This window comes from Kogia breviceps, chromosome 4 (assembly GCF_026419965.1).
Source record: "Kogia breviceps isolate mKogBre1 chromosome 4, mKogBre1 haplotype 1, whole genome shotgun sequence".
Taxonomy (NCBI): Eukaryota; Metazoa; Chordata; class Mammalia; order Artiodactyla; family Physeteridae; genus Kogia; species Kogia breviceps.
Window position 1 is genome coordinate 92,126,393 of NC_081313.1, and position 23,226 is coordinate 92,149,618.

Here is a 23,226-nt window from a genome sequence, read left to right on the forward strand (position 1 = left end):
GGTCCGTTTTCCTAGTGAACCCATCATTGGCTTGAGTAAAGCCTAATGCATTGCTCAGAAAATTGGAAATCATCTCCTTGATAACTAAGACAGTCTATAGTCTTGTTTCTATTCTATCCTTTCATCTTTTTCCTTAGACTTCCTTTTGTCTTGATTCTGCACTGCACATAGAAGAGTGAGAAGAGCGTCAGCTAATCAGACCTTTTCTCTTCCGCTCTGAAGTGCTGTAATTAGGCCTCATTGGTAGAACTGTGCTGACATCTGCTTTGCGTCTCCCATCACCATGTTGTTAGCGAGCACTTGCAAAGGCAGGGCTGCTTCTCCAGGGTTTCTCCGAGCACACCTCTATGGGAGAAGGGGCACTGTGTTGAGGAGAGGTTGAGGCGAGGGGTCATGTTTACAGTAGAATTTCATGAAGAGTCTTTGCATTCAAGGGGGATTTCTGAGTTGAGGGTTTATGGGGAAACTGAGTCCAAGTGGTATAAATGCACATTTATATCTGTAACTCATTAGGTAATTACAGGGCACAACATTTTATGAAAATACAAGTTGGGCTTCCCTGGTGGCGCAGTGGTTGAGTCCGCCTGCCGATGCAGGGGACACCAGTTCGTGCCCCGGTCTGGGAGGATCCCACGTGCTGTGGAGCGGCTGGGCCCGTGAGCCATGGCTGCTGGGCCTGCGCATCTGAAGCCTGTGCTCCGCAACGGGAGAGGCCACAGCAGTGAGAGGCCCACGTACCGCAAAAAAACAAAACAAAACAAAACATATATATACAAGGAAAGTTCTTCATTTTGATGTTATCAGTAACCTCTCTGTGCTCAATTTCCTCACCTGTAATATTGGAGATGTACCTGTCTCGTAAGGTTTTTGTAAGCATTAAATGGAATGTTTGTAAAGCTCTTATAAGTTGGCTGTTTCGGCTGATAGTTAAGTGCTTGATAAATGCTAGCACTTATTATTTTGTTCTCTCTTTGCTCTGGTGGTTCAGTGAGTTACGTCTTTTTTTTTTTGGCTGCATTGGTTCTTCGTTGCTGCGTGCGGGCTTTCTCTAGTTGTGGCGAGCGGGGGCTATTCTTCATTGCGGTGCATGGGCTTCTCATTGTGGTGGCTTCTCTTGTTGTGGAACATGGGCTCTAGGTACGTGGGCTTCAGTAGTTGCAGCACTCGGGCTCAGTAGTTACGACACGCTGGCCCTAGAGTGCAGGCTCAGTAGTTGTGGCACATGGGCTTTGCTGCTCCGCGGCATGTGGGATCTTCCCGGACCGGAGATCGAACCCATGTCCCCTGCACTGGCAGGCAGATTCTTAACCACTACGCCACCAGGGAAGTCCCCCAGTGAGTTACATCTTAAATGAGAGTTAGATTCCAAAAGATACTTGATTTAGTACTAAGAAGGGGGGAAAAGAGCAGTGTTTTATAATGCATTACTTCACATCTGTTTACCAAATACTGATGAAGAGAAATTTCCCTTTAGAATCTAACAGCTCATTAGCAGAATATATGGATTTGTGTGTAATCTACAACCCCACAATATATTGAATACAACCTTATTTCCCTCAAGTTTTAGACCATTTCATGTAAAGAACCAGATGATATTGTTGGCTTACAGTTAGTGGCCATGATCTGTAATAATTTGTTTTTATTGTACAAAGCATAGAGTTGAACTTAAGTAAGTTAAATGAGCATTTAATGTGATTTTATTGTATACTGACTCTTAGTATATCCTAGAGATAAAATCATTGATTTGCATGAATATGCTAACTTAAATGGTTAGGCATAATGAACCTTAAAAAGGGAAGGGAGTCAATTACATGAGATAATTTTGGCAAAAGCAAAAACTGAAACCAAAAGACAGAATCCACCAAAATAAGCTACTAAAGGAAAAGCATACTTAGACCAGCATTTTCAAGTCGAACATTTATCTTACTTCAGTTCGTTGGAAAATTGTTCCAACCTTCTCTGTACTGGCTCTTAGGTTGTTTGTAATTTTTTTCCTTCACTTTCTCTCTTCTATTTCTTTTTTATGAAATTTAATTTAAAAAATTGAAGTATAGTTGTTTTACAGAGTTTCAAGTGTACAGCAAAATGATTCATTATACATACACATATATATTCTTTTTTGGATTCTTTTCTGTCATAGGTTATTACAAGATATTGAATATAGATCCCTGTGTTATACAGTAGGTTCTTATTGCATGTATTTTATACATAGTTTGTAATTTTTTGATATGAAAAATAAAGCTATAGTAAACATGTTTTTCTTCCCTTAGTTTTATTTTATTATTTTATTTATTTTTTCTGTATTGAAGTATAATTGCTTTACAATGTTATGTTGGTTTTTGCTGTACAACAAAGTGAGTCAGCTATATGTATACATATATCCCCATATCCCCTCCCTCTTGAGCCTCACTCCCACCCTCCCTATCCCACCGCTTTAGGTCATCACAAATAAACATGCTTTTTTTTAAAAAAATAATTATTTTTATTGTGGTGATTCCATCTAAGAACAGTTAAAGGACAAAATATAGTACAGAGTCAAACACAGCTCCCCCTTTTTTTTTTTTTTTTTTTTTTTTTGGCCGCGTGCATGTGGGATAGCCAGGGATCAAACCTGCGCCCCCTGCATTGGAAGCACAGAGTCTTAACTACTGGATCACCACCAGGGAAGCCCCTAAACATGCTTTTACTTATTCTTCTATGTATAGTTTTTTTTTGAAAGTCACACAATTTCATACATACGGTTACAGACCTCTTTCACCATCTAACCCATTTGTTTTACTCCTGCCCTTGTGGATGACTACCCAGCTTATTTCCTTTTTCCTTTAAAATTATATGTGATGCTGCATTGAATCTTCTCATGTAGATAAATTATCATGCTAGATGACGTATTCCAGAAGGACATTGTATCTAGGGGGAAAATTTTTTAGATGAATGGGATACATTAAAAAATAAGGCTCCAGACTATGAAAAATATAAGCTAATAGAACTGTTTCAACTTGGAGTACCTGCTATGTGGTCTAAAATGTTCTCTGAGGTCATATATCCTACCCTCCTTTTTTTTTTTTTTTTTTTTTTTTGGCGGTATGCGGGCCTCTCACTGTTGTGGCCTCTCCCATTGCGGAGCACAGGCTCTGGACGCGCAGGCTCAGCGGCCATGGCTCATGGGCCCAGCCGCCCCACGGCACGTGGGATCCTCCCGGACCGGGGCACGAACCTGTGTCCCCTGCATCGGCAGGCGGACTCTCAACTACTGCGCCACCAGGGAAGCCCTCCTACCCTCCATTTTTATAAAAAAGTTCCTGAAATTTTAGCCAGCTTCTTAAACATTTTAAAGAGAGGAAACCTTACTGCTTCACAAAGCAGTTGGAAGTTAGTAAGAAATAAAAGATCTCTGGAACTTCTGTCATCAGCACTAGGTTTTCTTTCTAGGTTTATGCGAAATAAATCTAATCTCTTTTCTCTTTATCAGTTTTTAAAATAATTTGTGTCCTCATGACATCTGTTAAACTTATTTTCAATTCTGATTCAAAATATTATGACAGCCTTCCGTGTATTATGTGTCATTCATAGCTATCTTCTGCAGATTCGATAAGCATAATGCACATATTCGTTAAGAAGGCAGCCTTTGGAGGCAGATAGGCTGGGTTTTGCAGCCTTGCTCTGCCACTCACTGGTTATGTTATCTTGAGAAGATTACATAACCTTTTAAAGTCTCAGTTTTCTCATCTGTAAAATGGTATTATAGTATTTCTTCAAAAAGATGATGGGGGACTTCCCAGGTGGTGCAGTGGTTAAGAATCTGCCTGCCAATGCAAGGGACACGGGTTCGAGCCCTGGTCCGGGAAGATCCCGCATGCCTCGGAGCAACTAAGCCCATGCGCCACAACTACTGAGCCTGTGCTCTAGAGCCCGTGAGGCACAACTACTGAAGTCCTCATGCCTAGAACCCACGCACTGCAAGGAAGAGTAGCCCCTGCTCGCTGCAACTAGGGAATGCCCGCATGCAGCAACGAAGATCCAACACAGCCAAAAATAAATAAATAAATTAATAAAAGATGATGGGAGGAATATATAAGATAATACATGCAAAGTACTTACCATAATGCAAAAATGAAGTGTTCAGTAGATGGTGGGGGTAGTTAAAATAGAAATAATGATTATCTTATATTTTCAAATTACTGACTAAAAAATTAGGGAGGAAAAGACCAACTTGGAGCCCTGAGGATAGGTCTTCCAGGTTAAAGTCAATCCATTAATCAGAATATTCTACTACTGCCCTCTAGCCTGCATTTCTTGAATTTGTACGTAAAGACAGAATTCACTCACTCAGTCACCCTCTGTTCAATACTGTGTGGTGCATTGTTGCCCAGTGCACTGAGGACAAGGAGATTCTATAATGACCAAAAGAGAGCTATGGTTTCAGTCCTCCAGAGAGAGAAGATGGAGAACGAGTGAGTCTGCGTGAGTGAAGTCTGCCTGTTGCTTTGGTGACAACCCTATGTGTGATGACACTGAAATTTTAACTCTTTCTGAAAAGAGAATAATGTTAGTTCCAAATGACTTTTCATGATGAATACATTTTAGCTTCTGAAAACAGGTGTTTGTTTTTTAATATTTTATTGTACTTTGTTGGGGATTGACATTAAGCTCGTCAATTGTTTATTATTATACTGGGTAATCCATATCCTTCTCTTTGTTAAGGTTAGTGTGTTTTAGCTTCTTAATGAGCTGAGTGACCTTCAGTCACACATTCTCTTCCAGTGTCCCTGTCTCCTTCTCTAAGTGAAGTTAATGGGTCTCAACACATCAGAGTTGAGCTGTGGGTCACGTTTCAGTATGGATTCAAAAGACATTGTGATCTTTAAAGGACTATATAAATTCAAGGTGATACTGCTACTCTTTGCTCCTGTATGTTTATCATCAGTTTTAAACTGCAAAAATGTTATTCCCAATCCTTGTCATTTTCTCTTGAGAGTCAGTGGGTGCTTTCTCTCTTGCTTTTCTTTTTCTTAAGTCATACATGCTATTTCCCCCACAGTGTTCAGTACTATGTTATTATTTTAACATTTCCTTCTGTTCTGCACATTAAGTTTCATCCAGAATGATTAGGCTCCTGTCACAGGCTGCATCCCTCTCTGTTGGATGCAGAAAACCGTCCTGCCTTTCCTGTAGGCAGGTGCTCTCCTCTCAGATGTCTCAGTGTCACATTTTGCTGGCACCAGAAATCAATCTTCTACTTGTCCTCATATCTTTCCGTTTTCTCACCAGGGTCTCAAGTCATTGAAAGGTGCACTTCAGCCTTCATTGCTATGAGCCTTCCTGGCTGTCTTGGGTCCCCAGAAGTCTCAGGAGAACCTCCTGTTTGGGCTCTGGAAAGAACAGCATCTCTTCTTTAAGCAAATCTCCTTTGCCTGTTCTTCTCATCTCTGACACTTGCTAAATTGTCTATGGTCCTTAGCAGCTTGTATATCCTGGGTGTCAGTTCAGCTCTATTCTATGAACATCACATAAGCACAAAATGGTGAGGCCAGTATTTCAGGCCCTTCTCTTGTGCTGTACTGGTTGTACTGTTGTGATGAGTTAGGATGGGTGCAAGATGGAGGGCTTCTCTCCCAGGGCTCATAATCTAGCTTGGGTCACAGTGCATGTACACCAGTATGGTAATTTACATATAAAGATAGTCAGTAATGCGGCCTCTGCTTTGTACCGGAGTGTGTTCTGGAAAGCTTCCTTATTAAGAGGATCATGTTAAATCAACATTTTTTTCCCCCCAGTGTGGGTACAATGTAACTAGGGTTACAATATAATTTATTGTTCAAACCCTAACACTTGGGAGAATGATGAAGAGAGTTATTAATAATGGGGAATGTGTAAGAGACTTAGGCTAGAACTGTCCTAGGCAAACTGGGATTTATTGGGTTAAAACCAGAGATAAACAAGGACTCACACATGCAGTCATAGCCTTAATCAGCATGATGTAGAAGGAAAGACTCAGGAACTCTAAATCTGTAATTTAAATAAAAAATTGTAGTCTAAGTCCCATAAATGGACAAAATAAGTTATATATAGTTAAAAACAAGCCCTGAGATAAGATAAAATGTTCAGCATATAAAAATATGATTTTACTGTATCATAGATTTGTCTTATACAAAACTAATATGATGCTGGGATAAAAATTAATAAAATTATTAGTTAAAAATAGTTTACTTGTCTTCTTTGATTTTAGTGGATTATTTTTTTTAATGGAATGACTTAAAGATCTCTAGTATCTTTAAATGGCAGGCTATCCAGGGAAGTTTGAACAGATGTCCTTTTTTTTCTTCATGAATTTCTCAGAGACAACAAAGAATGTTCATTTTTTTCCATTTTCTTCTGTCTATCTGTTCATTCATATATCTATCATCAAGTCAACAGCTATTTACTGAGCAGTTACTGTGTGCTAAACCCTAGGTACTGAGAATACAGTCACCAGTGGGGTCTGGTTCCTTTTTCTTTGTACCGGCTTGTCTTTCTCTGTTTCACCTCTGTCTTTGTAAAAGCAAGGAGAAATCATCTTCTTGGTTCTCTTTCCCTTTCTCTCTGAAGCAAAGTCTTATGGGATTAGGTCCCTCAGTTTCTTTCTTTGGCAAAAGATTTTACTATTCAGTCAAATGTTATAAAAGTCTTAATGAAGAAAGACAAATATGCCCATTTACTCAAAAAAATACACTTTAGGAAAAGAGATTCCAAGTTAACAATAGAGGAAGGGAGTGAAGCTAAACACAAGTTTCCAGCAAGCAGTAGTAATTCTGGGGAAATGTTTCTATATGTTTGCATTTCAGTTCTGCTAATGTCACTTTACTCTGCTTTTCTCCTCTTCAAGTGGAACCCAGATGATTATACCAAAATGGACTTGATATCTAAGATGAGCATTCAGGGAACGGAAAGTAGTTAGTAGGGCTGGGAAAGTGAAAGCAACTTAAGGAGTGGGTGAGCCATTGGAAATGCAAGATTTGGCTCAAGAAATAAGCAAGTCTTGTAAGCTATCTTAGGGATCTTGAACTTTGTCCTGAAGGCAAAGGGAAGTGTATTAAGTTTTGTTTGTTTGTTTTTAAATCAAGGGAGTGACATTATCCTAGTTACCTCTTGGAAAGGTCATTTGCAAGGGAGATAAGTAGGGCTAGCGGCAAGGGTAGTGAAGGCTTTAGAAACCCAGTGGTTAGTGACCTGGACTAAGAGATGGAAGAAAGTGTATAGACACCAAAAAACAGGTTTAGTGATTGAACGTGGGTGCCAGGGGTTACACATTGTCCTGGGTTTCCCTTGCTTATGTGTCTGGAGAACCGTGGTGACATTTGCTAAATGAGTAGTGGGGAAACACAAGGTGTTAGGCAGATTTTCACTTAAGCCTGTGGGTACAAAGTTGATTATCAGTCTTCTAGAAATAATCAGAGTAGCATCTAAAATTCAGTAAGAACTTTGGTTGTGAGCCTTGGGTGAAGAAAAACTTACCACGGCTGATTTTTATAATTAACTTCCTATGCTTTCTTCCTGCCATTCCCAATGACAGTAAGCGTCACCTTGCAAAGAAAGAGAAATCACAAAAGACAGCCTGTTGTGTGTGTGTGTGTGTGTGAGAGAGAGAGAGAGAGAGAGAGAGAGAGAGAGAGACAGAGAGACAGAGAGAGAGAGAGTGAGAGAGCGAGAGAGAGAGAGAGAGAGAGAGAGAGAGAGAGAGAGAGAGAGAGCGAGAGAGAGAGAGAGAGAGAGAGTGAGAGTGAGAGTGAGAGTGAGTGAGAGAGAATAAGTGATGGTGGCTGAGAATGGCATGGATGGTTCATTGTATTGGTTCATAAACCTCTTTCACCCACTGGCAGAAAGGCTGAATGGGAGGGGTAGGGGGAAAGCTAGCTAAGGTTGCATAACATTCTGATTAAGAGAGTGCTAGGGTCACATTGCCTGGGTTCCAGTTCTAGCTATGCTACTTAACTAGTTGCGAGATCGTGTACAAATTTTTTCATCTCTTTGTGTCTGTTAGCTTTTTCATCTGCAAAAGAGACAATAACAGTGCTAACCTCATTTTAAAGTCTTAAGTAAGTTATTGTCTGTAAAATACTTGGAATGAATTACTATATTTACAATGTTTAGAACAGTGGGTAGCACTATTATTTATGTATTTATTTATTCATTCATTCATTCATTCATTTATTTATTTATTTATGGTGGCTGTGTTGGGTCTCCGTTGCTGTGCATGGGCTTTCTCTAGTAGTGGTAAATGGAGGCTACTCTTCGTTGTGGTGCGCGGGCTTCTCATCGTGGTGGTTTCTGTTGTTGTGGAGCACAGGATCTAGGTGCGTGGGCTTCAGTAGTTGTAGCACGCAGGCTTCAGTAGTTGTGGCATGCAGGCTCAGTAGTTGTGGCTCATGGGCTCAGTAGTTGTGGCACACAGGCTTATTTGCTCCACGGCATGTGGGATCCTCCTGGACCAGGGCTCGAACCCATGTCCCCTACATTGGCAGGTAGATTCTTAACCACTGCGCCACCAGGGAAGCCCGGTAGCACTATTACTATACAAGGGTTTCTTTTAGCAGATGGAATGAGCAAAGCCGCAGTTAATGGGCAGCATCTTAATAAGGGGGAGGATTGATGGAATTACATTATAATGACCTTTCTGTCCTGTATCCATGATTTTAGACCCTGATAACACATAGCATATTGGCTGGGTCCTTGTAATTTGTTCATCCCAGTGAGAACATGTTGTAGTGTTAGTGGCAGTGGCAGTGATGAGAATGGTGAGACTAGCTTGTATGAAACCTCCACATCAACCTGATGAGGTGTCGATACTTCATGGTCTCACTTTTACTCTTGAAGAGCCTGGCTGTTATGTGAAGCGACTGCCCGAGGCCAAGAGCTCGTGAATCCTGGAGCTGGGATGCAATCCAGTTGGTTTAACTTGAGAGCCTGTGCTCTTTAGCCACTACCCTGATTGCCTCTGCAGTGTGTATAAATAGTCCCTGTTCACGCAACAGCCCCCTCACAAAAGAGAAGAAAGTGGCTTTATTTTCGTTAAAGGTGATGGGTTTCAGGGTCTGAAACTACAGGTCAGGGTAGTGGAAGATGTCATTAATCTCTCTTTTCCATTTCTCTTTTAGATATCAGTTTTTCTTGCAGGTGAAGCAAGATGTCCTTCAGGGCCGGCTGCCCTGCCCCGTCAACACTGCTGCTCAGCTGGGAGCGTATGCCATCCAGTGTAGGTTCCACTTAAGCAAATTTGCTTCAGAGCTCTTGAGAAGAATGTTTGAATTTTTCTTTTTAAGCAAGTTTATAAAGTTCTTCTTATCAAATGACATTTTGCTAAAAAGAAATTGAATTTAGTCAGAATTCAAGTTTTAATCAGTGTGCCTTCAGAAGGGGTAAAAGTGAAGCCGGTTGGTTACATATCCCTTGTAGTAGGTTGCATGGAATTTTAGTCACAGGAATAGCACTGATTCTTGATTCCGTGGAAGGCCTGAAAATTTGTTCTATTCTACATTCCACCTGAGCTGATTGATCCCTCTGAGCTGCTCTGCCTCAGAGATCCAACTGCTCCAAGCGGCTGTTGTGATGACCCGACGTGGGCAGGTGCCATCGCCAGTTTAGAGCGTGGCCCACAGTCTGCACCCATTGTCCATCAGCTCTTGCCGTCAATGTGGCGGCCGTGGGGGCAGCTCCAGGTTGCACTGTCGTGTCGGAGGCTGAAGCTGCGGCTGTTTCCACTTATATTTTTACTGAGCCCCTTCTAAGAATCAAGCAGGGTATGGGGGTGATGAGACAGCATGTTCCTTGCCTGTGTGATTCTTACCCGAAATAGTTTAGGAAAAATATTCTAGGAAAAATGTTGCGTAAATGAACTGGGGAACTGGTTGGGTTTGGAAGGTGGATTAATATAGGGAGAATTTTTATAAGCATAACATAGTGAGCTCTCTGGTTTCATTTAGTTTCTTTGTGTAAACTGTAATGAGATTATGTGCAGCATTGTATTATATTTCCATGACCATTATGTGGGACAAATACGTTTTGAACCACATGATTTATCTCTTGGTGTCATTGTCTGAGAGAGGATATGGTTGTTTTTCACCTCAAGCATTTCCATTACATGTACTTTAAATTCTGTTTACAACATTTTACTTCATATAAACTGGTAAGAATAACTTAAATGAAAATGATAATCATAGTCTTGCAGAAAGCAAAAATTTTATCTTTTTAAGATAAGATTTTGTTTATACTATCTGTATATTCTCATCAGAGTTGTTTTAAACTAAAATTAGTTATCTTATATAAATTTATTAATAAAGCATTTGAAGAAAATGTTTAAGCATGAGAAGAATACTTTTATTCCTGTATTTTTAGGAATATTTTCTAAAATGGAAAAAAATTACAGTTTCTTTCTTTTTTAGCGGAACTTGGAGATTATGATCCGTATAAGCATACTGCGGGATATGTGTCAGAGTACCGGTTTGTTCCTGATCAGAAGGAAGAACTTGAAGAAGCTATAGAAAGGATTCATAAAACTCTAATGTAAGAATCACATTTTATTAACAATAATCAACATGTTGTACATTAGGGCCCCAGAAGTTCATCTTGAAACTAGAAGTTTATATTCTTTGACCGACATCTCTCCATTTCGCAACGCACCGCCCCATTCCCTACCCCCGCCCAGGCCCTGGTAACCACTGTTCTAGTCTCTGTTTTTATGAGGTTGGCTTTTTTAGATGCCACATACAGGTGGTATTATACAAGAATTTGTCTTTATCTATCTTGCTTCACTTAGCATTATGCCCTCAGGGTCTATCCATACACTTGAAAGTTGCTAAGAGAGTAGATCTCAAATGTTATCACAACAAAAAAGAAATGATCATTATGTAACGAGATGGAGGTGTTAGCTGTGCTATAGTGATGATCATTTTGCCGTATATAAATGTATCAGATCAACATGTTGTACACCTTTAACTTATATAATGTTATATGTCAGTTATATCTCAATAAAGCTGGAAGAAAAAGAATCCCACTTTATGTTGCATCGCCCATCAACCATCATTTTATGCTATTGACAGGCTTAAGAAAAGTTTCTTAACAAATTCTTCATCTGTGCCTTGAACATTTTTTCTTTTCAAAGTTTTTTATTTTATTTTATTTTTTTTACTGCTTATAACACTAAAATGCACATAGGAAACTCAAACAGTTTAAAAAGTATAAAGGAAAAAAAAAGTGTAAAAGAGAGAGTAAATCCCAGTACCTAAAGTCAACATATTTTTGGTTAATGGCCTTTCAGACCTCTCTCTATGCATGATTTCCCATAGAGAAAATTTATTTTATATATATTTATGTATGTATGATTTTACAATGAAATCATTCTGTACATACTGTATTTTGCAATCTTCTATTTTTTTCAGTCACCGGTACCTTGTGAAATTTATTTTTTTAAACTATAAATATATGTTATTACCACAAAAGCCTTAATGTATTCTGGATTTGCTCTGTCTTAAGTATGTAAGTTCTTCACAGTTACAAGCAAAGCCCTATTCAGTCTCTAGCAATGAATCTGGAGATCATGATGCCAGTGCGGAGCCTGAAGGGGTATTATGTTAACACCACATACGCTTCTGAGAAATAAACACACTCCACTAGTAGGATTTTCAATTAATGGCCTGCGGCATTGAAGTTATAATTTAATTATAGTTATTTTGGTTAAATCCTCTATGCAGATTAACTTTGCTTTATTGCCTCTTACGTAACATTCCCCTTTGAATTTGCTTGGTTTCTTTCAAATGTATTATAGTTAAGGTGAAAAAAAGTGTAAAATTAATCTGGTCAACAAAAAATGTTTGCCTAAAGGTTCTGTTTCAGTGAGTAGCACCAGAAATCAGTTGCTGAATTGCAATCAGAGAAACTAGGCTTTCCACCTTGTATTAACATGCCCCAGAATGCTCTCCAGCCTGGTTCTAGAGTCCTTTGTTTTAAGGTTTCACTGAAGTGGGTGCTAAGAGAGTACCTGGTGTAACATTTTGAAGGGCACCGTGTTTGGCACATTCTGAGAATACTGATTCTGCTAGGAGTTTCCAAGTACACCTATGTTTTGAAATTATCAAGGAGTTTTGATAAAGGGCCTTATCTGTTTTATGGCATGGTGTTGACAGCATGCATGTTATTTCTAAAAGACTAAAGCTTGATCAAGGTTTGGTAGCTTTCTTGTGTCTAATTTGTGGTAAACATTCTTCTTTATAGATTTCAAAAGTGTTATATTGCTGGGCTTTCCAGCGTACCATGGCTGAAACATGGGATTGCATCGAAGCAGGATTTCTTAATTTTTAAAAATTTGTGACTCCTTTTGTTAACCATTAAAAATCTTTCCCCACCCCCCCCATACACACACACACACACACACACACACACACACACACACACACACACACACACACACACACACACACGGGCGTGCGCACACACACACACAGAGTTCCAGTCATCCATGGAGATTCCTGGCAGATGCTTACCCTCTTTAGGAGTAATGCTGTTTTCTGTATATTGTCACAGAATATAAAAATCTTTTGGGAAGATTATTATACTGTGTATTAAGAAAGTGACAAGTACTTTTACAATTTCTAAAGGACTACACATGTGCTCAGGAGATGCTGATGAGCCCCAGTTGGGTGGTGAGGGCCCATTCTCTTCTTCTGTCCAACACTGCTCTCCTTTGTTTGCCTCCCGGTGGAGAGCTGCTGGTACACAGAGATGTTTTACTGTCTGTAAAGGGTACGCTTTTTAATTTGAGTGCTTATATGCTCAGTAATCTCTTTGCGGGTTTCTGAAACTGAGGCTTTTAATATATGTGGGACTACTGGGATCAGCTATAATGAGCAAAACTAGATTTGGTAAATGAAATGAACTTACAAGTATCACCTCAGAGTATTAAAATTTTGTCAACACGAAGGCAAGAGTCTTCTTGAAATACAAAGGCTTATGTTTGCATTAGCACAAAGGATGATTTATTTTTCCAGTGAATATAGTGAAAATGGCTTCTGTTCCCTGTGAGCGTAGTAGCCATCAGTAAAGTAAGGCTCTTTGTTTTTATGCTGGGCGTAGGGGTCAGGCTCCTTCGGAAGCGGAGCTGAATTACTTGAGGACTGCTAAATCTCTGGAGATGTACGGTGTTGACCTCCATCCTGTCTATGTGAGTAACATTTAATTAACACGAAGTATTTTAAGCTGATGACATTTTCTTAAAAAGTCACTGGAACTCCCAAAGGAAAGCAGCAGTCCTGTTGTTTAGGGAGCAGATGATACTTCTTCATCTGTGTTTTTGATCGCAAAGAATCTCTTGCGTGGATTAAAGCCTAATGAGTTTAGAAGTCTGTGATTATATTTCCGTGTGTAGAAAAACAGTTAACTGGGCTTGAAAACACAACCTGGATAACAGCTCCAGAGGGCTTAGCTAAACATCAACACAGTTTTAAATTGGTCTATAATTGATTATATTAGACAGGAAACAGGAGAATTTTCCAAAAAATAGATTTTATGGCTGAAAAACATTCATAAAATCACCTGCCTACTAACGTAGACTTTAGGCAACAGTATATGTGTAACTGTTGGTGGTTCTATGTTGGATATGCAGGTTCTGTCAATATTAGGGTTACTGCCTACTGTAGTTATTGCCACTGCATAAATAGGATAATTTTTGCAGTTTTTCTTCAGTGGCTGATGAAAACTTATGGAATATGGTCAGTGGGCACTTACACTGAATCTGTACTGAGTGTTCAGGATCCAGGTCTTCAACTTTGAGCCACTTCTATAAGGTTACCAACTGGTTATTCTACACCAGTGAGATTGGAATGTCATTGTCTTTGATTTTATGAGGGTTTAGTTACCAGTAGACAAATTTGATTATTTGAGAAAGTGGACCAGGTGTCTTATTCTTTACACGAAGTGAATTGCTAAAGATTATACGTAGATTGAATGTTTGTCATTTGGATTATGGAACTCAGTTGGGGTTTTTTTGGAACTCAATTTTTAAGAAACCCTGATAAGACTTACTGTAATGCAAACAGATCATTGATGTATTCATTTTGTAATATGTCTTTTGCTCATCAGAGTTTGCTAAAACAAATCATCTCATATTATTTGTAAAGAATTAGAAGCATCCCTGGTTATACTGTTAATATGGCAATAAAAGTTACATATTTGGGAGAAGTAGTAGCTCCCTAATAAATTACAGTCTAATCTCATTAAACCATTAAATGCTCCATACTACTGTCCTTTAAAAAGACTTATAAAACTTTGTGGAGTAATTATTATTTTTTTCTTCTAGCCACATTAATCTTGTTAGGTTTTCAGTTTTTTAAAAAATATATTTTATAGGAACTGTATAAAGAGAGAGTCTTCTGCAAAATGCCTCTGCATTTGTATGTTTATTCTAGTTCAAAAATATTTTTTGTGTGGGAGGTGGTAATTTATGGCAAATGAACCGAATTCGTTAGAATCTTCCATACATTCCTTTAAAATCGAATTTTTAGAACTAAAAGTGGGCAACAGCTGATATTTTTTGAAAATATATTAGTTATCTTATGTTCCTTGGGAATTTGACTTTGAAGGCTGTTATTTGACCTTAGGGTAGAAAAAAGATGGATACAAACACAATTCTCTGTGTGTTCTTGGTATCCACTCTGTTGGTGACCTTTTCATTTCAGAATCCCATTTTCTTAATTGGGATTTGTTATGGCCCGGAAATGAAGGGTTTTCAGTCTTTACCTACCAGAAGAGATCGTATTTTAAAATTTTGGAGCAGTCTTAAAGTCACAAATGGAAATAGGAAGCAGCATGCTAGAGACCTCAGAAAATCCATGTGAATGTCTTCAGGTGGCTGCCTGAGGTTTCTGGGGGCGGTGGTGGTGAACCAGGACTCATGATTGTCCCGATCAGAGAGTAAGATCAAGATGAGTCCTTGGAAGGGGCCCTTGAGGGCAGCCAGTGGTTGTCAGTTCTTGGCTGCACAGGAGAATCACCTGGAGCATTTATGTGTTTTTGATACCTGGGCCCCTTCATTACAGATTCTCATTTAACTAGTTTTGATGGTACCCAGGCATCAGCATTTTAAGCTGCATGAGCGATTCCAGTTACTGTGCAGCCAGGGTTGAACACCACTGTAGAAGCAACACAGGGTGAATCAGTCAGTGGCTGGATTGGTAGGTAGTCCAGTTTCTCTTAATGAAATTGAGGTGACCAGTTAGAAAGCACCAAGAAAAATTTTCTTAAAAACTTTGAAAAAAATGAGCAGCACATTAGCTACCATGATAGCTTAGCTAGCTTTTCTAAGCTGATGTCTTTCAAAAACCGGATCTAGTATTTATGCAACAGATTATGTGTGTATAGCTAGTTACAGTTTGAGAAAGAGTTTTTACATGAACAAATTTATGGTTATAAACATATGTTTGTTTTTGTAGGGAGAAAACAAATCTGAGTATTTCTTAGGATTAACTCCGGTTGGTGTTGTTGTCTACAAGAATAAAAAACAAGTGGGGAAGTATTTCTGGTAAGTTTAACTTGAGGACAGAGTTGGTATTAAAGTTGTATGCTGTATGTATTTGGCTTATGGGACTTGCATGTCATTGAAAGAGTTGGGGAAAGGCAAACAGGTACATTTCCAGTGGTTGACAAGTAAGTGAGTGAAATCGGGGATAAGTTTTCTTCCAATGCATATCAGTGTATCTTTTCTCTGTAAATTTCAGGTATTTTGATTCTGAACTCTCTTGTCCATGGAAGCTGTGTGTAGTAGGATTTCCTACCCATTCCAGGGTAGGCTGTGGGCCCAGAACTCCTCTGAGTTCTAACTCTAAATGGGGAAGGATCTGAGAGAGATAGGGGAGCCCATAGCACTACCCTATGTCTGGGAAGGCAGCACCACCAAGGCCTGGGAACTCCAAGCTTGTCTGCATTTACTGGAGAAGCGCAGGAGAGTGAGAATGGAGTTTTGTTCAAGAAGGTGTCCAGAATGAAGTATGTACAGGGAACTCTCTATAGTCAGAGTAGCAGTCTATAAGCCAGTCTTTTTCTACTGAATACTTCCCACTATCTGTTTTGCTTTTCAGGCCTCGGATTACAAAGGTTCACTTCAAGGAGACACAGTTTGAACTCAGAGTACTGGGAAAAGATGTAAGTTTGTGTTTAGTGCTTAGCTTCCCTGAGACAGGAAGTCTTGTCTACTCATTGATAACTTAGAAGACACGGTGAAGTAAAACCGCCATGTTTTCTTCAGCTGCAGCCACATGGAAGGAGGTTAATTGACTCATGTGAACAACTTGTCAAGGAAGGGAAGGGGAAATGAGTAGAAATGAATGAGTTGGTAATGGAGAAATGCCACTTCAGTTTTAGCAAAGGAAAAAAATATAACCTTTCTAGGGCACAGGAGAGAATAGGATGTGATTATCATTATTAGTGTAATTCGATCTTCAGTATGGTCTATGAAGGTAAGATTCATGTAATTAGAAGGGTGCAGCCTACCTGCAGGATAAAACGTGTCCTGAAGTCAATTGAACAACAACCTGTAGGGAGTCGCACTTCTGTTCTTTCCCTGGTTGAGCATGGTAGATAAACCAGATGGGAAATTCTGGATGCTTTCAAGGGAGAGTGTAAGCCAAGGGTGCAGAAATGCTGACTGCCATTCTGCAGGTTGGCAGTGACCTCCAGGACTGTTTGGGTAGCAGGTACAGTGTTTGTCAGAGCCTCAGAGTACTCTCGTGCATTGACAGGTAGCTTTTAGGAAATTGGGCAAAAGAAGACAGGATGTGAAAGCTTCCTTTTAATCTCCCTGTGAAAATAATACTCCCTTGAAGTGCTATTCCTATAATTCATGTTTATGGGATACGCGGTTGAAAATATGACGTAGGAGAATTCATCCTTCTGTCTCCTTGATGCTAACTTTATGCTGAAAAAAAAACTTAAGTGAATAGTATTGAATTGACTTTCTAATAAGATACTTGTAAAAAGGAATAAGCAAAATCTGCTGATGCAGCCACAAGCTAGGCTACAGGAAGCAAAGTGGCTGCCGCCACAGTTGGAACCTGGTATCTGGCTTAGTGCCCCACATGTAGCAGGAGCTCAGTAAATACTTGTGGCCTGATCAGTGAACTGATGTACTGGGATGGTGGGCTGCCAAATCAGAAAACCTGATACTGCTATTGGTTCTTCGTCTAGAAAAAATACAGTGATCCCTCCCAGAACTGTGTGATATGCTGCCAATTATTGATGAAACTAAAATTGGATTTTTGACATGAGTTTTAACTTGTAAGGAGGGGAAATTCCTGGTTTTTAAAGGAATGAATAGTCTAAAAAGCTTGTAGTAGTTCTCAACAGCTATCCTGCTGCTGGTTTCATGTGACTTGATAATGCAAGGAGTAAGGTCTGTTTAATACTTGGAAATAACATTTGAAGTTTTTAATAAGAACGTGATAATAGGAATTCCCTGGCAGATTAGTGGTTAGGACTCTGCTCTCTCACTGCTGAGGGCCTGGGTTCAATCCCTCATCAGGGAACTAAGATTAAGATCCCACAAGCTGCACAGCCAAAAGCAAAAAAGAAAGTGATAATAACATGATAGGGCTTTGCATGAAAACAAAATAAACAAAGGGATTACATCAATCTAAAAAGTTTTGGCACAGCAAGGGAAGCTATCAACAAAACAAAAAGGTATTCAGGAATTCTGAATAAGTCTAAAATTATTTTTAGACTAAAATTAGTTTAAATCTAAAATTATTTAAGTAAAATTATTTAGACTTAAGTTATTTTTAAGTCTAAAATTATTTTTAACTTAAAATTAAATCAATCAGTGGCCAAATTCCAACTCCTCTACTCCAAAAGAAAATAATAATAATAATGTCATCATTGCCACTGTAAAACTTGTACATATTACATTAGATTCTCCTTTCAAAGAATTCATTATTTGTTGGGGGGGTTGGTAAAAATGGATAAAGGGGGTCAAAAGGTACAAACTTTCAGTGATAAAATACATTGTATATTTGAAAGTTGCTAAGAGAGTAGATCTTAAAAAGTTCTCATCATAAGAAGGAAAACTTTTCTGTAACTGTGTAAGATGACAGAGCTTGACTTATTGTGACCATTTTGCATTGTATACAAATATTAAATCATTATGTTGTATACCTGAAACTAATATAAGATTATATGTCAGTTATACCTCAATAAAAATATAAAAGAGAAAAAGAAAAAGACTTTTCATGGAAGCATTACTATTATTCAAAGTCATTTTTCCATTTAGACCTAAGTTATTTTTGTGAATGAAGCCCTTTGGTGAACTCCTTGTACATTATTATTACAGTGCCTTAAAATGTCTTCTGCTGCTTTGGGATAAATATTTGGTAAAGTTGCAGCTAACTCGAACTTTCAGCTTCTTACATTTCTTCATTATTAAGCGAAAACAACAATAAAATTGATGTCAGCATGTGATTTTTTTTTTAAAAAGGCAGTCTTCACAGCGTGGCCTGGTTTCCTACACACACAGCTCAGTCCCTTTGCTGTAGCATCTCTGAGAAGGCATGGATGTGTGTTTGTGTGCAGCCTGAGGCACTGTGTGCTCCTGGAAGTGGTCTCTAGTAAGGTGCCAAAGCAGGTCACATAATAACTCAGGAAAAGGAATCAAAGGAATTTTAAATTTTATTTTTTAAAAAAAAATTATTTATGGGCTTCCCTGGTGGCGCAGTGGTTGAGAGTCCGTCTGCCAATGCAGGGGACACGGGTTCGTGCCTCGGTCCAGGAAGATTGCACATGCCGCAGAGTGGCTGGGCCTGTGAGCCATGGCCGCTGAGCCTGCACGTCCAGAGCCTGTGCTTCGCAACGGGAGAGGCCACAACAGTGAGAGGCCTGCGTACTGCAAAAATATATATATATATATTTAATTTATTTATTTTTGGCTGCATTGGGTCTTCGTTGCTTTGTGCAGGCTTTCTCTAGTTGCGGTGAGTGGGGGTTACTGTTCGTTGCGGTGCATGGGCTTCTCATTGCGGTGGCTTCTCTTGTTGTGGAGCATGGGCTCTTGGCACGTAGGCTCAGTAGTTGTGGCACACAGGCTCAGTAGTTGTGGCACACGGGCTTAGCTGCTCTGTGGGATGTGGGATCTTCCCAGGCCAGGGATCGAACCCGTGTCCCCTGCATTGGCAGGCGGATTCTTAACCACTGCGCCACCAGGGAAGCCCTAAAATTTATTTTATTAAATAGCACACTAGTTTAACCAAAGCACTCCATTTTCTGAGAATTCTGGCTTTGCAGACTCTTTCTTCTTTCTCCACTCAGGGTATCTTTGTGAGGTGGTGATTTATATAATGGTAGTATTAAGTTGATTATTATGGAGGCCTAACTGTAATCATAGATTAAATTTAAAAAGCCCGTGAAACCCATTACCTGTAACAATAATCACAGCCAGCTTGAAAAAGGATTGAAATCCTTATTCTACTGGTTTTCCAGTCGGCTGGTCCAGTCAGAGAGACTTAACTCTTTATGTTAGGAGCTGTTAGGGCCAAATTCAGAGATTCAGTTCCCAAAAGACCAGCAATATCCTACAGATAAAAGGTTTTCCTGTTGTCACACCATGCCACTAACACTGTCCAATTCCACTTTTTAATATTTATCATGTCCAACAAAACACATTGACATATCTTATTAGATAGTAGTAATGTCTAACATCTGTTTATATATTGCTTTGCATCCACAAATAACAATCTCACCTTTTTTCTTTTCAATATCCCCACCAGTATTTTCTTTTTTTCTTTCTTTTATAAATTTATTTATTTATTTATATTTTTGGCTGCGTTGGATCTTCGTTGCTGCGCGTGGGCTTTCTCTAGTGGCGGTGAGCGGGGGCTACTCTTTGTTGCGGTGTGTGGGCTTCTCATTGTGGTGGCTTCTCTTGTTGCGGAGCATGGGCTCTAGGCACGCGGGCTTCAGTAGTTGTGGCACGTGAGCTCAGTAGTTGTGGCTCATGGGCTTAATTGCTCCACGGCATGTGGGATCTTCCCAGACCAGGGCTCGAACCCGTGTCCCCTGCATTGGCAGGCAGATTCTTAACCACTGCACCACCAGGGAAGTCCCAGGAGCCCCATTTTTAGCATGATGAGTCTGAGGTGTCTGTTAGACTTCTGAATGGAGACATTTAATAAGTGGGCTCTGTTAGTCCGGAGTTCAGGACCAATGTTTTTGCAGAATATTCAGATTTGAGAATCACTGACATATCCCTGGATTCAAAGCTGTGACACTGTATGAGGTCACTAGGAGAATGAGTGTAGATGAGAAAAGAAGAGGAAGAACCAAAAAAGGAGGCTGAGAAGGAGCAATCAGGGAGGTAGAAGGAATCCTAAATTGTCCTCACCTTTGCCAAGTGAAATTCAGGTATTAAGTAAATGATGCTGACATGTCAAATTAGATAAGGACCGAGAATCAACCTTTGGAATGTAGGAGGTCATTGATAAGACCAGTTTCAGTGGATTGAAGAGTGAGTTTTAGCAACTCCACTCTTAGCTCTTTGTACCCTAGAGAATCACAAGGGACCTGGATATTCCTTGCAACACTTATGTGAAAGTAAAAAAGAAATAAAATAACAGAGACGTTCATTCATAAGAGAATGGACACCTAAATTCATGCATGTTAAGAAAAACAAAAGAGGTAATAGGAGGAGTGGAATTGGAGATGGTGAGTGTGGACAGCTCTTCTGAGGAGTTTTGACACAAAGAGGAACAAATAGGGAGATACCTGGCGGGGGAAGTGGGGCAAGAGGAGGTGTATGTTGTTTTGTTTTGTTTTGTTTTGTAAGTTGGAAGAAATAATAGCACATTTTATACCCTGATGAGAATGATCCAATACATGGTGGAAACTTGATGTAGGAGGGAGAAATGCTGGAATGATATTTGCTGAGTAAAGGATAGGAGATGCCAGCTATTGTATAAATGGAGGCATATACATGGTTTTAGAGAGCAGCCAGGGCAGTTCATCTCTGGTTTGCAGGCAGGAAGAAGGAGTGTGAGAATGTAGATTGGAGAAGGTGGTTGTTCTCTTATGACCATTCTGCTTTTTATTTTGAGGGAACTAGATAGCACGGTCTGCAGTTGAGACTGAGGTTGGGGAGGATGTGTTGGGGTCTGAAGGAAGTGGAAACTATAAAATAGTAATTTGGGAGAGAAAATGGACATGGGACATGTGGTTTGATGATGTCCTATGATAGTTTCATGGTGTGAAGTGTCATAATTTCAAGTGAGCCCACTCATGGTGTGCTTTTCTCCAGCCACATTCAGTGGCACTGGGGCAGGCACGGAGCAAGTGGGGAGTTGGTTTTGTTAAGAAAGCAATACAAAGAAAGAGAAGGGCAAGGGAACCCAGTGGGGGCAAGGGAGTGATTATAGTGATTTGCCATAGGGTTGAAACTGGATAAGGAGGTGACTGAGGACGGTGAAAGAGCGGTCGAGTCTGTGGGTGGAGGTCCTGGTTTAGTTGAAAGATTGTTGGGGGTCGAGTATTGGAGGGAGTTAGCTGGAGAGGGAGGTGGTGATCAGAAAGTTGGGTGCTAGGCATTGAGATTAGGGAGGAGCTTCAGTTATTGTAAAGGGAAAGTCCTAGGGCAGTGGTTCTCCTGGGGGCAATGGCATCTCATCCCCTGCTCCCCAGCCCTGGGGATGTTTGGCAACATATAGGGATATTGTTGGTTGTCACAGCGCTGGGTTGGGCAGGGATGGTGCTGGCTTCTAGAGGGTAGAATTTGGCTGTGCCACTAAACTTTTCCCAGAGTGCTGGGTGTTGGTACAGGAAGGCCCTCCTCCCTCAACAAGTGTCAATAGTGCTGAAGCTGAGAAACCCTGCTCTGGAGTTAGGAGCATGGGGGTGAAGGGTGGAGAGAGGGGGCAAGACACCCTTGTTGGAGAAGAGAAGTTCAGGGAACTGAGATGTCTGGGAGTGATCTTTTTTTTATATATTAAAATTTTCAGTAGTTAATGCAAGAGTAGTATTGGAGAGAGTGACAGAGACTGTAGTAGCATCAGCCTGTGAGGGAAATGACTTAAGGGCAACAGCCATCATAGAGATCACAGGTGATATATATTATCTGATGAGATTCAAACCTGGCAGTTCTACGGGGAGGGAGAGAGAATGGTCTGAAAGTGGCAATGGGGAGCAAGGAGGATCCTCCCCCACTTGCAGGCCCAGTGATATGAGAAGAGTGGGGGCAGAAGTCACAGCACCACGTCAGCACTGCAGTGCATACTGTCCTCAGGGGAGAGCCTGGGTTGACTGGCTTAAGAAGGTGAAGGCAGCACCCTCTCTGTTTAAGAGAACAGATTAGAGCTGGGGGATTTTGCTGTTGGTAGGCTATGAATTCCAGAGGGCACCAAGGAAGTGTTTCAGTATGTGGGTAGCAGTGGAGGCAGGGGACAGACAAGGCGATATGCCGAGCATTATTTGGGGGTGACTGACATAAACAGATATAGGGGACATAGTGAGACGGGGTCCAGTGGGTTCAAGGCAGATGAAGGCAGAGAGGCCATGAAATTCGAAAGGGAGTGAGGGTTGGTTTTCCACGTCTGCTGTCCACCCTAGTGATGACGACAAGGCCTGAGGGAAGTGAGATGGTCTGAGTGCACGAGTGCATCCTACCTTTCTTGGGAGAGGACTTCTGATCTGTGTGCGTGTGCTGGGTCTTGACACTGAGTGATGGACTGGAGGACTGCTGGGGGGGACTGGGTGGTACATCAAGCCTAGGGCCTCACCCACTGTGATCAGATTTACCTCTCAGAAAGAGTACTCTGGCTCCAGGGTGAACGTGAAGGTGAGAACAGAGACAGACAAGTTAGGAGACTGCAGACTGATCAAGGGGAGATGACGAGTGGGTAGTCACCACAAAGAAGGAGGCAAGTGGACAGATTTGAGGGGCATTTAAGAGGTAAAATTGCTTCTGATTGGTAGCAGAATTTTTTTGTGCAAAATAGGGAGGAATTCAGGATCATACCTGAATTTCTTGGTTTCATTAACAGGGAAAGAATGCAGTCCCCAGAGTAGGCCTGGAAGTTGGCATGTACTAAGCACATTTGTTGAATAAGTGGAAAAAAAATAATGCTGTGATTACATTTACGTGTGATGCACCATGGAACTAACCTCAGCCAAACCTACCCAGTGTGACAGGATGTAGAACCAAAAGGTTTCTGGCAGCTCTGGCCACGAGTAATT

The 23,226-nt window shown here is 40.4% G+C and overlaps 1 protein-coding gene across 8 annotated transcripts in view; it reads left to right on the top strand.

Annotated features, from left to right (window-relative positions):
• Positions 1-23,226, top strand: part of EPB41L4A (erythrocyte membrane protein band 4.1 like 4A) — a 268,976-nt gene that overhangs the window by 154,945 nt on the left and 90,805 nt on the right. For all 8 annotated transcript variants that reach the window (XM_067031457.1, XM_059062177.2, XM_067031456.1 and 5 more), the window contains 5 exons: positions 9,132-9,229; positions 10,416-10,536; positions 13,102-13,189; positions 15,456-15,544; positions 16,101-16,164. In XM_067031457.1, coding sequence (XP_066887558.1) covers positions 9,132-9,229; positions 10,416-10,536; positions 13,102-13,189; positions 15,456-15,544; positions 16,101-16,164 — 460 coding nt within the window. The remainder of the gene's footprint in view (positions 1-9,131; positions 9,230-10,415; positions 10,537-13,101; positions 13,190-15,455; positions 15,545-16,100; positions 16,165-23,226) is intronic.